At 33.6% G+C, this 17,500-nt stretch overlaps 1 protein-coding gene across 1 annotated transcript in view; it reads left to right on the forward strand.

The window, feature by feature from the left end:
• Positions 1 to 17,500, forward strand: part of LOC107593078 (tyrosine-protein phosphatase non-receptor type 4-like) — a 42,396-nt gene that overhangs the window by 12,612 nt on the left and 12,284 nt on the right. Inside the window, exons 3-14 of the mRNA XM_016282660.1 lie at positions 2,914 to 2,956; positions 3,064 to 3,142; positions 3,632 to 3,676; positions 3,766 to 3,818; positions 6,360 to 6,480; positions 6,671 to 6,758; positions 7,757 to 7,845; positions 8,116 to 8,179; positions 8,522 to 8,694; positions 9,519 to 9,587; positions 12,972 to 13,106; positions 13,207 to 13,362. Of these exons, the coding sequence (XP_016138146.1) occupies positions 2,914 to 2,956; positions 3,064 to 3,142; positions 3,632 to 3,676; positions 3,766 to 3,818; positions 6,360 to 6,480; positions 6,671 to 6,758; positions 7,757 to 7,845; positions 8,116 to 8,179; positions 8,522 to 8,694; positions 9,519 to 9,587; positions 12,972 to 13,106; positions 13,207 to 13,362 (1,115 nt within the window). The remainder of the gene's footprint in view (positions 1 to 2,913; positions 2,957 to 3,063; positions 3,143 to 3,631; positions 3,677 to 3,765; positions 3,819 to 6,359; positions 6,481 to 6,670; positions 6,759 to 7,756; positions 7,846 to 8,115; positions 8,180 to 8,521; positions 8,695 to 9,518; positions 9,588 to 12,971; positions 13,107 to 13,206; positions 13,363 to 17,500) is intronic.

Genomic DNA, 17,500 nt, shown 5'->3' on the forward strand with positions numbered 1-17,500 from the left:
TGGCGCATTCATTTTGATTCTTTACACGTGTAATGATGTCCAATGACTTGTTTGCATTATTTATGCATTATTTTATTTGTAAGACTTTTTTATGACTAAATTTGGTAATGGGAGAGTAAAATTATTTTTAAAACGTACACCGTTCAAACTAGGCTGCTTATGTTGAAGTGTTCGGGATGTGGTTTTTAATGATGAGACCTTTTTTGTAATCAGGCTCTCAAAAAGTATATAAAAATTTGGATATAGATTTATCGGCCAACATATCGGTTATCGGCTTTCAAAAAGAAAGAATTATCGGTTATTGGTATCGGCCAAAATTTTCATATCGGTGCATCCCTACAATGAAGCGCTTTACTGCAGCGCAACTCAACCAAATGCATCTTATACGAGATAAATAATATATACACAATATATATAAACCGGCTGAAATGTTTTGAAATCACTTGTTGTACCCTACCTGATCGAAAAAAATCCAGTCTTTCACTCTGCCTGTGTCAATTTAAGTCTTTGTTAAGTCTAAAGTTTTAAATCCTTGCGCCAAGATGCTCTGTCGGTCACGGATTATGGAAAGTGAAACTTAAATCTAAAGGGGTGGTTGGATTTATTCACGCACCCTAAAATATTTATTTAAAGCTTCTTTCTTTTCAGATTCTTATTTACAGCATTATCTTAATAGACAGTATATTAACTCTGGGAGAAAACCGGTAGTTCTATGTGAAATCAGACATTTGAGCACCCCCATATAGCCAAAATGGCATGATCATAACGCCTCAGCGAATATTCAACTGTGAGATTGGTAGTCGAATCAGGTTCCTCCTATCAAAGCATTGAATCTTCGACTGTTCGGGGTCACCCCTATAGATTTGTGATGAATGACATTTTTGAGAACTTCAAGAGTTCCACATAAAATCTCCTTGAGGTACATTGTTTCTCCCTCAAAAGGGTAGTTTAAAACACAGTAAGCAATGAAAAAATATATATATATATTTCATTTACATGCTATTCCAAAATTGTATGGTTTTCTTTCTTCTGTGGAACACAAATGTAGATATTTTGCTGAATGTCTCGGCTGCTCTTTCCCATATTACCATAATGGGTGTCAAGCTCCAAAAATACCCAAAATCTAAAGCCATGCAACAGCTTTGCCTGAGGAACAGACTGAATTCCTGAGATTAAAGAGCAGCTTGAACATTTATCAAAGTATCTTAATTTGTGTTCCACAGACGATAACATAAAACAACATAAAAGTGTGTAAATGCTGACAGGACTTTTGTTTCTGACTGAACTGTTCTTTCAGAAACAGTGAGTATATGTTTTAGAGTTGGGTGGATAATGATCTTCTAGAGGTTGCGAGTTCAATCCCAGGTAGAGGTGACCCACAAACCGCAAAGTAACTGATGTCTCACTTTTGCTGTATCAGCGTTTCGCTCCTGAGCTGCAGCACTGCTGTTAGTATGGAATAAATCGGCTCAGATGAAAAATGTCTGCTAAATGGCAGGTCGGTAAGAATCACCACAGGAGACCAACCATCTGTGAGGTACAATAGAGGCTGGCTGGAGTTATGCGATGTGGCGGCTGGGGTTGGTTTTCCTCGTGCAGCTCACAGTGGCTGTTTCAGGCAGATGCTTCACATTCCTGGGTTGGACAGAAGTGTCTCCTGAGGCCATGGCTGTCGTGATCATACATGCTACACAGATCGTCTGGGCTGAAGGTTAAGCTAGCTTGGAAACGTTTGTCTATTAAAACTGCCTAAAGTTTTCATTTGTTAATACAGTATTTGCACACAAAAATCCTGTGGTTTTTGTGGAAATACTATAGTTTTATCAGAATTCTTAAAACACAACAACATGTTATTACTACGGTACTTAAACATGGTTGCCATGTCTGAAATAAAGATGTTAAGCATTGCATTCATTGTATTATCAAACAAGACATTACTTAATTTTCTTTTCTCTTTTCTTTTCTTGTTTTTGGTTTGGTATGTTTTGTTTTGGTTGTGTTGGGTTTGGTTTGTTTTGGTTTTTGGTTTGCTTTGTTCTGGTTTGATTTTAGCTTTTGGTTGTTCCGTTTGGTTTTTGTTTGTTTTTTTTGTTTGGTTTGTGTTTTGTTTGGATTATTTTGGTTTGATTTGATTTGCTTTGGTTTGTTCTGGTTTGCTTTGGGTTTTTATTATAGGTTTAGTTTAGGGTTTTGATTAGTTTGTATTTTGTTTTGTGTTTTTCTTTTGCATTTGGTTTGTGTTTTGTCTTTTATGTTTTCTTTTTATGTTTTAACATAATATAATATGTTAATATATAATATAATATAATATATATATATATAATTTTTTTATTTTATTTTTTTTTTTTTTATATATAATTTAAAGAAACCAATCCGATGTATATTTGACATTTGAGGCTAAATACTATAGAAAAGCACTAAAGGTTTTTCAGTAAGTGTTCTCAGCTTGTTTATTTTCATATAAAAATACAGCATGCAGTTGCATCAAACAATGGTGTAAACATCATTCAATGTAAATTGTGATCACAACATGTTAACCTGAAAAAAAATTTTTTTTTTTGCATAAGAGCGATAAGAAGCTGCAAAAATATTATCCCATGAACCTTGTTAATTATTTATAGCAAATCTGAAGCAGTCTGGCAGTTATTTTGGTTTCTACACACACCGTGTCTGTAACAAACAGGAAGGTTCATTCTCAGGTCACATATTGAAACGCTGATGTCTGTTCCTGCTTGTATAAAAACAAGTTGAATGTTTAATTCATTGCATTTGATGTTGTTCAGTTTTGAATTGACAAGCAGTTTTGGTGTCTTTCACATTGCTGAGCTGGTATTTTTAGCAGTTTGTGTGTTCATCGTGAAAATGTTGAGTAAAAAGTGTCCTAAATTTCGGTTATGACCGTGTATGTTTCAGAGGTGGCTGGACCCAAACAAACCTATTAGAAAACAGCTCAAAAGTAAGTCTTTTTTTTTATTATTATTATTATTTTTTTTTTACATTTTAATGTTTTTTTTTTTGTGTCAGAATAAAATGTTCTGATTGTAATTATTTTTTTATTTTTAGGGCTGTCTCCACATAATCTGAGATATAGAGTGAAGTTTTTCGTGAGTGACCCTAGTAAACTACAGGAAGAGTACACAAGGTACAGTTTAGGGTTTTTTTAAAAAACATTTCTACACTTGTATGCTGTGCTGGGTAGATTCCTTACAAATAGTAGTCTTGTAACTTGTGTAATTCATCTCATACATGGTATAATTGACTGAGTGGTGCTTTTGTCCCCAAATTCAGATGCATGAATTGCAAATAAATTTACATGGCTATTATGCATTGTACTTTCTAATCATGTAATCCATAAAAAGTAACTGTAATCTAATTATGATCATTTTAAAACAGAATATAATTACAAGTGCTTCATTTTTTAAATCTGATTATATAATCCAGATTACATTATAATCAGTTACTACCCAGTACTGCACATGACATATAACATTCATATAACATAATAATATAAATTCATATAATCATTTAACTTAACTTATATCTGTGTAAATAGTAAAAATAACACATTTTCTCATTCTGGATGCTTATTACAGATTTAACTATCTTTTTTTGTGACATTTATTTGTTGCAGGTATTTGTACTTTTTGCAACTGAAGCAGGATATTCTGAGTGGCAGGTGAGCTTATACATTATACATGAAAAAGTGTTTATTTTTCCTCCAAAAGCCATTTTTATATAACACTTTAATTTCTGTTTCTCTTTAAGACTCCCTTGCCCACAAAATACTGCAGTTCTTCTGGCTTCTTATGCTGTTCAGGGTAAAGTATTACAGGTTATTTATGTTATTGTCACAATTAGCGGTCCTATGGGTTTTTCAGTGCCAATATCTATAAAGCATGGTAATATTAGCAAATAAATATGAGGAATCTGTAATGAGGTCTTCTGTTAATCAGGCTTTTTTTATGTTAAAGCTGTAATGCATTATCATAGTACTTACTTGCCATTCATGATGGTTTGCAAGTCAGTTTGAATGAAGCCGATTTTGAGGAACTGATTGCAAACTCTCTGACCTGTTTGTTTGTTTGGCTGGTGATATAACTGTCCGCACAGGATGAACAAAGGCTGTACGCTTTGCCAAATAGTTCATGATCTGCCTTTAGTCTCTTTCCTGTCCCTGTCTGATCCATTTCCAGTAATAAGGCTGAATAATGTGTCTAGTGTAGATTTATTACATATTTAACAATCTGTTGTGGTAACCGGTCATGTTACACTCACCACAGCTGGTGTGCTTTACTAGTGGCTTCACATTTGATTATATAACTAATCGCATAAGTTTCCTGTTTTTATTAGGTTTTTGTTATTGTATCGTTTTATAATTTTTTTTTTAAAGGTTAATATAATATAACGCGTAAATATAATGCGTTAATTGAGATTTTGTTGTGCACACTTATTTCTGCCTAGTTTTCATATAGATTACCTATTTAGTGATGACTTAAGTTAATAATGTAACAATACTAATAATAACACAGTTCATTTTAATGTTTAAAGGTGGGGTAAGCGATTTTTCAAAAACGCTTTAGTAAACTGATTCGGGCCGAATAGCAAAACAAACTTGTAGCCAATCAGCAGTAAGGGGTGTGTCTACTCATGATGTGGAGGAGAGCGCGTTCAGTGCACGGGACGGACATTAGCTGAGCCGAGCGACAGAAAGATAGAGATGGCGGATAGAAAACAAAAGAGGAAAATGTTTGCGGAAACAAAAGAAGGCTTAAGGCAAGAAGTAGGACTCGTGTTAACATCGGATCAGCTTTCCAGCGCTGGAGAGAACTCAAGGAGCTGAAGGCCTGCGATCGGACGCCGAGGTTGCTTTGTTTCTTCTCGATAGGTGAGTAACACTGTGTCTGCGCCGCAACAGCTAAAGTCTGTCTAGTACACTGGACGCGACAAAGCGACCATTGAAAATCATTTGAAATTTGTGTCAATACGTCATGAATAGAACACAGCAGCAGTTTTCTGTCGGGGATTTGTCGTGTCGTGCCGCGCCGCATCCAGTGTAGACCATAGATATGTATATATATCTATGGTGTAGACGGCATCACTGATTATAATGAGTTATAATGAGCGCCACTCGCTTCCGGTGTAGGCACGGTGTAACATTGGTTTTGCTTTGTTTCACAGAACTAATCGTTGCCTGGGTTGCGTACGTATGTGTGGGGCGGAGCTATCAAAATAGGGGCGAGACCCTTTTGGGGTAGGGGCGTGTTTGTTTTGGCGATTTCAAATGTCAACATTAGCTACCAGAAATCACTTACCCCACCTTTAAATGAATATCTGACATAATTATTTAATTCTAAATTATTTAATTTAATGCTTCAAATTATAATTTTAAGATAAATATACTTGCCACTTAATTTTTTGTGTTTAAATGTTTTGGAGAAAAACTGACAAAATTGATTAATGCTTCAATTTACAGTATAATGTTTAGATAAATGTTCTCCGCCTTTTTGCTTTTGTGTTGGTTTTTTTTTTTAGAAAAATGTGCAAAATTGTTTCATTCTTCAGATTACACTACTTGTGCCTTTGTTGTCAGTTTAGTTTTTTTTGAAAATTGTAAAAAAATGAATGCTTCAAATTATAATATTGAAATTAAATAATAAAAATAAAGTGTCAAGTCGATTTATCTCAACATTATAATTTGTAGCATTAAACAATTTTCTACAATTTTCTCAAATGAAAAAACAAAAAGATGCAAGTACATTTATTTTATTTTTTGAGAAATTTTTGATGCTTCAAATTATAATGTTAAGAAGTTAAATGTTAAGTTAATGTTAATGTTAAGTTTTTTTATTTTAGAAAAATTAGATAAAACACTAAATATAAAGTTGTCAGTTATCTAAATATTTTCCTTTTTTTTAAATGAAATAGTCACAGGTACATAATTTTTTTCTAGAAAATTGTCTAAAATAGTTTAATGCTTCAAATTATAGTGTGACGTGAAATGTTTTTTTTTTTTTATTAATATATAATTAATATTATTTTAATATATTAATTATTGTTAATTTTATTACGTTTATTCCACAACATGAAATATTTTTTATATAAATTATCAACTTATCAGTATCATCAATTTTTATTCTGGAAAAAAGTTTGAGAATAACTTTCAAACTATTTTAAGAAAGTTAACGGTGTTAATTTTGATTTGTGTTGAGTATCCAGCAGACATAATGAGTCAGTCTGCGCTCTTAGACCAAGAGGAAACTGGAAGCCTGGCTCTTTGAAAGGGTGACGGACACATTGAGCCCCGTGTCTCACACTGACGTACATGCACTCATGGTTTCTTGGCCTGTTCTGTGTTTCAGCTGAGCTGGGGGACTACAGTCACTCCGAACATTTGCCTGGGTACCTCTCCGAGTACAGCTTCATTCCCAACCCACCGCAGGATTTTGAGAAAGAGGTCGCCAAACTTCACCAAGAGCACAAGTAAGAGTTGTCCATGAAATCCTCCAGTGTGTTAAAGATTCTTATATTTAACTGAGTGTCAGTGGAGATGGAGGAACAAAGGGTCACAGCTGAGCACGCACACACACACACACATACGGGCAGATTTGTGGAGCAAGGCGGTTCATTGTTTGTGGATCCATGAGATTGAGTCTCTCTCTTTCTTATGCAGTGGACTCACACCAGCTCAGTCCGAGTTTAACTACTTGAATGCTGCGCGGACGCTGGAGCTGTATGGCGTGGAATTGCACTATGCTCGGGTGAGTGACTGGCCCATCTTACCCCGCTGTCAGCCCCTCCCCTTTTCATATGTACTGTGAACAAACACTAGAGCCTTGAATTATGTTTTTTGTCACTTAAACCTAGGGATGCACCCATGTTTTCTTTCATGTTTTGCCTAGTTTGTGTTTTTTGTTTTATTTATTTATTTATTTTTAGCTTTTTTGTGAGGTTTTTTTTGTTTGTAGCGTTTTGTTTTATTTTTAATGTTTTTTTTTTTTTTTGCTGCTGCTTTTTGTTCTGTTTGTTTTTTAGTGTTTTGTTTGTTTTTTTGTGTTTTATTTGTTTTGTTAGTTTTTTTGTTTTTATTTTCCTTTTAATGTTTTTTTTTTGTATGTGTTTTTAGTGTTTTTTATTTTTTGTAGTGTTTTGTTTGTGACCGTGTTTTAGTGTTTTTTTTTAGTGTGTTTTAATTTAATAATTCGTTTTTTGTGATATAATAAATCAATTTGTTTGGTCATTCTATATATTGTAGTGATGCACCGAAATTAATTTACCAAAACACCAAAAAGTTTTAATTTAGCTGAAAACCGAAACTGAAAATAAAGTTTATTTAATAATCAAGTAATTAATCAAGTTTGTCTGTTAATCAAAATTCAAACAAAAACAGAGTTGTTTATAAACATTTAAATTGCACATAAGGCCGTTTCTATATACATTTTTTAATGGCGTAATTGTTTCTACTCCTATTCGTAAAATGTGAACATTTGAATTAGAAAGCAGTAGCAGTATTTTCTAGCATCACTATTATGTTGTTCTAGGTATCATTTGTTCAACCAGTATATTGTTTTGTCATTCTTTTGATCTGTTGTTTGTTTTAACTGTTCAATCTATCTAACATTATTGGCTGATATCAAAATGGTTGCCAGTATAAGCATCCCTTCTTAAACCAAAAGTTTAAGCGCCCTTTGAAACAAAATGATTTTGATGTTGCCGTGGAAACTGAATCCTTATGGTTTCCAACTCTTGATGATTTCAGGACCACTGTAACACAGAGATTTACATCGGAGTTTTGTCTGCCGGCATCTCCGTCTATAAGGACAGGGTACGAGTCAACCACTTTCCGTGGTGAGTGTCGTTTTAGCTGTGAATTCTAGTTTCAAGTTTATTATATTTCTAAAGCACATTTAAAAACAACAGTAGTTGACCAAAGTGCTGTACATATGGGTCATAAAACAAACAACAATACTACTAATAATAATAACAATGATAATAAAACCAATTCTGTTCTCTTTAGATCTGATTGAAATGGGGAATTTCATTGACATAAACACAACTGAAATCTTGTGGATGCAAATTTACATTTGTTTGATCTTCCCTCTCTTTTTTGTGTTTCAGGTTGAAAATTGTAAAAATATCTTTTAAATCTAAACAGTTTTTTATACAACTAAGAAAAGAACTGGTATGTACGAAATTACGTATGTGTTGCTTTTCATTTAATCTGTCTTTACTTGATTATTGTATCTAATTATGTTCATTATTTCCTGCGGTTTACTTAAATCAGACATAATTGAAGACTACAATTTAATTAATTAATATTTAACTTTTTAAATTTGAATTCAGATTTTCTTTTGCTGTAGTAACAAAATTAGAATCAAATTGCTAAATGTTATTGTGCTTGGTAACAACTGAAATTGTTACATACTAAACTGGATCATTCACAAATCTACTTTGAGCTCACCAAACTCGTTTTCTCATTTGTCTTCCGTCTGTTCTCTGTTTATTTTCTTATTTTGTTTCACAGACTGAGAACAGAGAGTCTTTATTGGGTTTCAACATGATGAACTACAGAGCTTGTAAGAACTTATGGAAGGCCTGCGTGGAGCATCACACGTTCTTCAGACTGGAGCGGCCCGTTCCTCCGGAGAGAAACCTTTTCCTGCAGTACTTCACCCTCGGATCCAAGTTTCGCTACAGGTGAGAACGTTAGAAGAGTTCGAACTCTTGTGTTGTTCGTTGGGATGTAGTGGGCATAGGAGCAGGCCATGGCATTTTGAAACTCCAGTTTATGGACTAGATGTTCCCCCTGCTGAAGGTTTTATACTGGAAAACCAATGGCAAATTATTTTCTCTTTGTTTTGCAACTTGCAAGTATGGGAACGTGCAAATCTGCTCCTTGAATTTAAATTAATGCAATGAGTTGGTTCAAAACTCAAAAGTTTAGCAAAAAAATAAGTTGATAAAACGATTGAATTCAAGATGTACAAGCAATTTGTATTCATTTTTGCCTGGAAACACCAAATTAGGCATGGATTTTCAGAGTAAGTAAAGCAAGGAAAGTTAGTTAGTAAAGTATGTAGTAGTAATTTAGGTAAAGTTAGTTAGCAAAGTGTGTAAACTAAAGCTAATAAAGTGTGTAAAGCTAGTAAAGTTAGTTAGTAATGTTAGTGAAGCATGTTAAGTAAGTGAAGTATGTTGGGTAAAGTATGTAAAGTTAGTTAGTAAAGCAAGTGTGAAGTAAAATATGTTCAGTAAGTTAATTTTTTTTGCCTGCATAAAACGTTTTGAAACTGCAGATGCATACAAATCAAAATATCATAGTGATTTTAATGGAAAAGCTGAAAAATATACATTTTAGCTATATCACCTGCCCCTATTAGCAATGTATTGGTTGTGTTGCTTTAGTTTTGGTCACGACTGCAAGTCATTTTGTCATCTATTGTACAGCTATCTCTCCTGATTCTTGCACAAATGGAGTTTTGAGAGCCGGCAGTGACTCTATGTTCTGGCTTTTTTTGCAGTGGGCGGACAGAGGCGCAGTCTGTACAGTACGGAAAGGAAAGAGGCAACAAGAACAGAGTTTTTGCAAGGTAACTCATTTTTTAATAACCAATAAGCAGGGGAACTCTGTGAAGTAAAAATGCACTAGTAATACTTTTTATAAGGTTTTATCTCAAGTAACAAAAATATATTTATATGGTTGTGGTTCTAGTTAACTATAATAACCCTGGTTCGCCACACTATAGACAATGACGTCAATATTTATCGTGGTTATATCTACTGCATTTGACAGTATGTGCCGTTCTATGTGTACGTGTTTGGGTGTGTTGCATTATGGGAGGGCTCCTGCCCATCTCAATCCCTGTGGTGTTAAGTGTGTGTGTGTGTTAAGTGTGTGTGTGTGTCATTGTGTGGTCAGATGTTCTCAGAACGACACCCAAGCACAGGAAGTGTATGCAGGGCTGTGTAGCGTACGGCTGTGAAGGGCGTGCACATGTCGTGCACATGTTTGTGAAAACACACTCAGACATTTGCTTCGAAGATGCTGAGGCTGAAACTTAAACTACAGTTTATGGTTCATCATACTTCTGCAAGGTATTTTTTTTTTATTACGCCAACCTTTTCTCTGTGAAGTGTAAGATAATCGTGTAAAGTTTCACACAATGCTTTTGAGGAATATTTCAAAGTAGATATTTGAGGTTTTTAGGTGCAGCATGTGTACGAACATCGCAACAAGAAAGAGTGTCTGTAAACTAGTGTTGGTGTATCGCTTGTTACTTTTTCTGATGTTTTCATTGAAAAAAAATACTATTTGCATGTCGGTTCATGTAAATGCTAAGAAATATCGCAGAATGAGTTGAAATGGGAATGTTTTTCATAGTATTTCTAAAGTGTACAAAATCCAGTAAAATGTGTTTCTTCACTTTTGAGGAATGTTTCAGGGCACTTTGTAAGAGAACGTTCAGGGATTTTAAACGTAGCATGTGTACAAACGTCGCAGGAAAACATGTTTGTTTGACAGTATAAATCAAAACATTGTGTAAAATGTGCCGTGTTGGTTTACGTAAATTAAAAAAAAATAAAAATCAAAGATTGAGTTAAAATTGGTGCGTTATTTCTAAATATTAGTATGAAATTCATTAAGATTTCTTTCTTTACTTTTGAGGAATGTCTCTGGGCAATTTATTCAAAGTTTTCAGAAGTAGTGAACATCATAAAAGGAAAGAGTGTTTGTTTGTAAACTAGTGTTTGTGTAGTGCAACTACAATAATCTAGTATGGTTATTTAATGAGTGGCTTCGGGTAACAGAAAAGAGCAATTTCTTTGTAAACGAGTTGGGATGCTTTTCTTACAAAAAGGTTTTTTAAAAATAAGTTTGATCTTTATGGTTTTTAGGAGTAGCATGTTTACGAACATTGTAACAGTGTTTGTAAACAATATTGGTGTAATGCTAACAATTTTTAGTGTGTTTTTTGGGGGAGAGGGCATTGTAATAAACAGTGTTGGGGAAAGTTACTTTTAAAAGTAATGCATTACGATATTGCGTTACTCCATAAAAAAGTAACTAATTGCGTTACTTAGTTACTTTTTATGGAAAGTAATGCGTTACGTTACTTTTGCGTTACTTTTTAAATCTGGACAGGGCTTGCTTGTTTGTTTTTAAAACAAAAAAGTTATATTTTTGGCAAATATAAAAGCCTTTTCACACCAAAAGCGAAATGAATAAGCCTCAGGCTGAAGGGAAAGTACATTTACATCCATACAGTAGAATGCAGAAGAAGAAATTTCAACACACTTCAGCAATAAACAAAGACACAAATGTTTGTCTAGAGTAATTTCTGCTTATTAGTACGGTTGAACTGGATCATCGAAGGGCAGAAGCAAAGACATTGGTTAATAGAATGGGATTAAATACATAAAGGATATTTGTGTTGTTTAACATTTAATTATTGCAGGTTTGCGTCATATTCTGAGTTTCATTATTTTTATTCATTTTGAGGAATACTGAATCTGTGTTTTCTTTTATTGTGAGTGAGATGAATTAATGCATATTCATATTTATTTTAGAACTACAGTAACATCTTCTGATTTCTCTCAACATGGGGACAGGAGAGCTGTCAGTCAATAAATTGGAAAAAAAAAAGTAACTTGTGTTACTTATATGAATAAGTAACTCAGATATTCTCTTGTAAATTAAAAAGTAATGTGTTACTTTACTAGTTACTTGAAAAAAAGTAATCTGATTACGTAACTCGCGTTACTTGTAATGCGTTACCCCCAACACTGGTAATAAAATGTTTCATGTTGGTTTATGTAAATGCTAAGAAATATCGCAAAATGAGTTGAAATGCAAACGTTTTTCATAGTATTTATAAAGTGTACGAAGTCCAGTAATGTGTCTTTCTTTACCTTTGAGGAATGTTTCAGGGCACTCTGTTAGATGTTCAAGGTTTTTAGACTTGATAGTTTGTTGGTTTGACAGAATAAAAAAAAAATGTGTAAAATGTGCCATTTTGGTTTGAGTAAATTCTAAAAAATTATCGATTGAGTTAAAATTGGTACTTTTTTTTTCCTAAATATTTTTATAAAAATTCAGTACGATTTCCTTTTTCAATTTTGAGGAATGTTTCTGGGCAATTTATTCAAAGTGTTTAGAAGTAGAATGTCTGCGAACAATGTAAACGGAAAGAGTGTTTGCTTGTAAACTAGTGTTTGTGTAGTGCAACTAAAATAATCTAGTATGGTTACTTAAGAGTGCCTTAAGGTAGCAGAAAAGAGCAATTTCTTTGTAAACTAATGTTTGGATATGTAAAATCCTTTTGATATTTTATTTATAGTTTTTAGATGTAGCATGTGTACAAACATTGTAACCGAAAAGACTGTTTGTAAACTTGTGTTGGTGTAATGCTATCTTTTTTGTTGGGAAAAAATATTATGTGTAAAATGTTTATTCGATAAAATATCGCAAAATTTAGGGAAATCAAGTTTGAATTTGAAATGTTTAGGTTACAGGGTACTTTGTTATAAAACATTTAAGGTTTTTAGTAGTAATAAACATCGTAACAGTAAATGCATTGTTTGTTTGTAAACTAGTGTTTGCTCATCGCAAACTTACTTTCAGATTGTGTAAAATGTACCTTGTTCATTTACATATTGTAAATAACTTTTATGTTGAATTTTTTTTTTTCAATATTACTAAACTGTACGATAACTAAGACTTTTGAAAAGAGTGGCATGTGTTCAAACCGAAGATAACAGGAAAGAACGATTGTTTGTGAACTATTGTATATGTAGTGGTCACTATCTCCAACGTTTTCACTGATAAAAAAATCGTAATAAAGTTCATGAAGATTACCAATTGTAATTGTTCTGTAATGTCAAATGTGCCTTGTTGGTTTACGTAAATGCCACAGCAGTAGTGATTCAGATTTTTACAAATGGATGGATCTGTTCTGAATCGAATGTGTTTCCAGATCGCCGAGCAAGCCTCTGGTCAGGAGACTGATGAGTGGCTTGGACTGGGAGACCGTCAGCAGGAATTCCCTCTCAGACGACCGACTGGAGACTCAGAGTCTGCCGAACCGTTCTCCCCCAGACTCGCCCGATCAGTGAGTTAACACACACAAACTTACCCACGTATGCAAGTTCATCCAGTCATTGGGTTAGAGAGCTCCATTTATGGTTTTGATTTCTTTCTTTCCTCATCAGTAACTCGGTGTTTACCACAGACGGGGCGCGAATCAGGCCGTCCTCCATTGGTCACTTAGTCGATCATGTGATCGATGACTCGCCATGCCAGACGTTCACCAATCACAAGTCTGCATCCTCCACGCAGGCCAACAGCATCAGCCTAGACTCGACACCGTGAGTTTTGAACTTTTTGCCAATATAAGCGAAGCTGTGCTCATTATCACTCTTAAATAACTCTGGAAAAAAACAATCACAATTCAGTATGGAAATATGACAATAACATAATTGCTAGGTTTGTGATATTTTTGAATGCTGAACATTCTTACAGTAAAATTTGTAACTTTTAAAAGTTGGTACTACTAACTACTCTTTGTTTATTTATTTATTTATTTTTTAATGATTAATTGAAAAAAAAGGATAATTTTATCTCCAGTATTTCTTGTACATGTGTAAAATCGAAAGCTGTAAAGCAAAAAAAATTACGTTTACACAAAAATGTTTAAAATATATTTATTTCTATATGATTTTATTGCTTAGTATTTGCTGCCCTAATATTTTGTTAATCAAAAAAAAAAACATTTGCGTAAACTATTGCATGCAGTTTAATGCGTAACGCTATAGTTTGTTTACGTTTAAGTATGTTTTACTTGTTGTAAATCAAAAAAATTTAAATATACACTATACATTTTGTGCAAAAATTGTTTAAAATATAAATGTTACAATGTAAGTGTAAAAACAATATTTACATTCATTTTCAGTGGTTTAGTATTTGCAACACTAACTTTTTGTTAATTATTCGTAAAAAAAATGCGGAAACGATTACATACAAAATTTTTATGTTACAATGTAAGTGTAAAAACAATTACAATTCATTTTCAGATTTCAGTTTACATTCAGATTTTCAATTGACATTCATTTTCAGATGTTTTCACTATACATTTTTTGCAATTTTATTGCTATTTGCAGCCCTAAAATTTGGTTAATAGTTTGCTAAATATTTGCAGATTGTTTAATGTGTACATTTATAGTTAATGCATAAAAATGTTTACATAAGACATACGTCTGTTTATCACAAACTTTCATCCTCTTCAATGTCTAGTATAACTAAATTTTTTTTATCAACCAAACAAGTTGGGTTTCTTGGCCTCAGTGGTTACCATGGTGTTAGGCAGTGTGTTTCAGCCTATTGTGAAGATAAACCACATGAATGTTTCCCCCAGTGCAGCTAGTAAGCAAAATGATATGATGCTAAAACTCACCTGTTTATCTTCCACGTTGTATTAATGTTTGCTTATGTGTTTCTTGTAAAAATTCTTTGTTTAATAGATCACTTATCTATTATTACTTTCATTGTTGTTGTGTACAGTTGGATCATTTAAATATTTGTATTCAAAGACCACATAATTCTAGATTTGGATCTGCCCAATGATGCGTTTTCAGCACACAAGGGCTGGACTGAAACACTTTGAGTCATCAAAGTTTCCGCTGCAAAATGTTGTTCTTTTTTTAGCACCACACAGTTAGGCGCACACTCTCGCTGGCAACCTGAGATTTAATATCATGTGACCACACACCTCTGACGAAATGACACGTTCATGGTTCGACGCTGTTTTCACACACATTTCTGCTTTGCAGTGGGCACAGTGCGGTGTGTTACGGTGGCACAACTGATTGAATTCACACCGGTGAACCCAGCACCATTTTCCATTGGAATAATCTGTGACCACGCATTTCCTTTCTCAGATCGTACCATCTCATTTCACAATGTCAGAATTTCCAAATCTAGGCTGTCCAGTTCACTTTCGGTTCATCTTGTGTGTCGTTCAAACTTTGATGTGGAGTTCTCATGTTCTACATAAAGATTAGAGTGATAAAGAAAGAGTCTTGCTTCTTATCTCTTTTCTGACCTGATTGTGAAAAGAAATGGCTGTGCTTGCAAGGTGAAATGTGGTAGACTAATCACAGTTCAGTTAAAAATTCACTAGATTGTAAGCAAGAATAGCCTCATCAAAATTCAGCATGTAACTAATTGGAAGAGAGTAAGGTCCAATCACAATTCAGTATGCAAATATGATATATAGATTGTTAGATTTTTAAAAGCTGAACACTCTTTCAGTGTAGGAGCTTTAGACGTTTGCTACATTTAAAAGTTAGTACTGCTGACAACTGTTTAGATTTTGTTTAAATGATTGTTTAAAATGGCTACTTTTATTTCCAGCATTTTCTTCTTGTACAATGTGCAAAATTGGAAAACAAAATGTTTGCGCAAATTATCACATTAAAATGACTTCTTACATTTAGAGTTTATGCGTAAAAAAAGTTTTATTTTGATCACCTAGTAAGTGTAGTCCTGTAGTTTAGTTAATCATTTGTGAAAAAACGTTTGCGCAAACTGTCGTATTCAAATTAGTGCACACGTTTATAGTTTAGTGTAGTGTTGTTACGGTACCAAAATTTCAGTATTTGGTACCAATACCAGTGAAAATCCACGAATCTCAGTACAAATTTCGGTACCAAAGCAAAACAAAAAAACATGCTAATTTAAAAATTTGACTATACTTTCATTTAATCCAAACTGTGTACATATTATTTTTAAAGGGCTTTTAAAACCTTCTAGTTATTCAGCCAAGAATAACAACTAAGTTAGCTAAAAAAAAAAAAACTGACATTCAAATTAAAAATATTGAATAATATTCATAACCAGTGTTGGGGAAAGTTACTTTTAAAAGTAATGCATTACAATATTGCGTTACTCCATAAAAAAGTAACTAATTACGTTACTTAGTTACTTTTTATGTAAAGTAATGCGTTACTTTACTAGTTACTTGAAAAAAGTAATCTGATTATGTAACTCGCGTTACTTGTAATGCGTTACCCCCAACACTGTTCATAACAGAAGCGGTGTTTCCCACAGACTTGCACTCTATTTGTGGCGGCATATATATGCAAATTCATTCTCTGCCAGCAGGAGGCGCTTGTAAAGCAGGAGAGATAGAGGTTTCCCCGGTAACGGCTGTAATCAAATAAGCGCTGTGCTCACAAACGCTGTTCAGGCAATGCAGGCAAGATGAAATGAAAATGACATCCATAATTTTCTGAAGACAGTCGGTTTCCTTCAGAAATACAGTGATATAAAAACACCCGCAGCGGGTTTCGACTTTGACACGTGCAGTGCTCATGTTTATTCAACAAACTCAAAGCCTTTTGGAAAATCTATTTATAGCAGTTTTGATATTGTGGCGGGCGCCACAAATAAATCAATGTATGGGAAACACTTGAGACGATCTAAATATAAAAAATTTAAATGAAACTTACCTGCTTGAACTCTTTCATTTGATCCGGGTGTCTGTCTTTAAAGTGTTTTGTTAGTTTGATTAAGCCACTTCTCAGTGCTTTTATGAAGAGAGCGCATCTGCGCACCTTTTGGATAGCGCATCAGGAACCGGGTTGACCGGGTACTCTGTACCACCGGTACTTAAAAAAACCTGGTACTGTACCGTTTTCATTTTTTTAGTACCGACTTGGTACCGAAGTACCTGGTCTTTTGACAACACTAATTTAGTGTAAGAATGCTTCAATTAATCAATAGTGACATTTATTGACAGTTTGCATTATTTTTTTATTTATTTGCAATACCTAGTTATTGGAGTCCTGTAGGTTAGTTAATCATTCGTAAAAAGATGTTTGCGCAAAATTTCATTTTGAAAATTCATTTGTAAAGGCCCGTTCACACCAAGAACGATAACTATAAAAATAACGATATTAGCGTCCACACCAGCTAACGATATCGTCTGTTTATTCTAAGCACACACTCGTCTGCCGCTTTAAATTCTCGAGCTCGATATAGCAGGATTGATTCTGATTGGCTGTCAATGTTTTTATCATTCATCAGCTGGGAAAAATCGTTCTGAAAGTGATTCCAATAATATCGTTTTCTCTGTGCCTTTATCGTTATAGTTGTGGTGTGGACTCTGCTATTCTTTAATATTGAGAACGATTTTTAGAACTATATCTTTATCATTATATTTATAGTTATCGTTCTTGGTGTGAACGGGGCTTAAGTCTTAAGTGTAGGAATGTTTCAATATATCAATTGTGATACTTGTTACCAATTTTCATTATTTTCTATTTGATCACTTAGTTATTGGAGTCCTGTAGTTTTGTTAACGTTTAAGTCAGAAAAACATGTTTGCACAAACTATTGCAATCAATGTAATGCGTTTTTAGTTTAAGTTTATAGTTTGTGTAAGATTGTTAAACCTAATGTATAGTACAATTTATTGGCGATTTTTCTGTATTAGTTTTCATTTAT

The sequence above is a fragment of the Sinocyclocheilus grahami genome, unplaced genomic scaffold, assembly GCF_001515645.1.
Source record: "Sinocyclocheilus grahami isolate Dianchi unplaced genomic scaffold, SAMN03320097.WGS_v1.1 scaffold163.1, whole genome shotgun sequence".
NCBI classification, from domain to species: domain Eukaryota; kingdom Metazoa; phylum Chordata; class Actinopteri; order Cypriniformes; family Cyprinidae; genus Sinocyclocheilus; species Sinocyclocheilus grahami.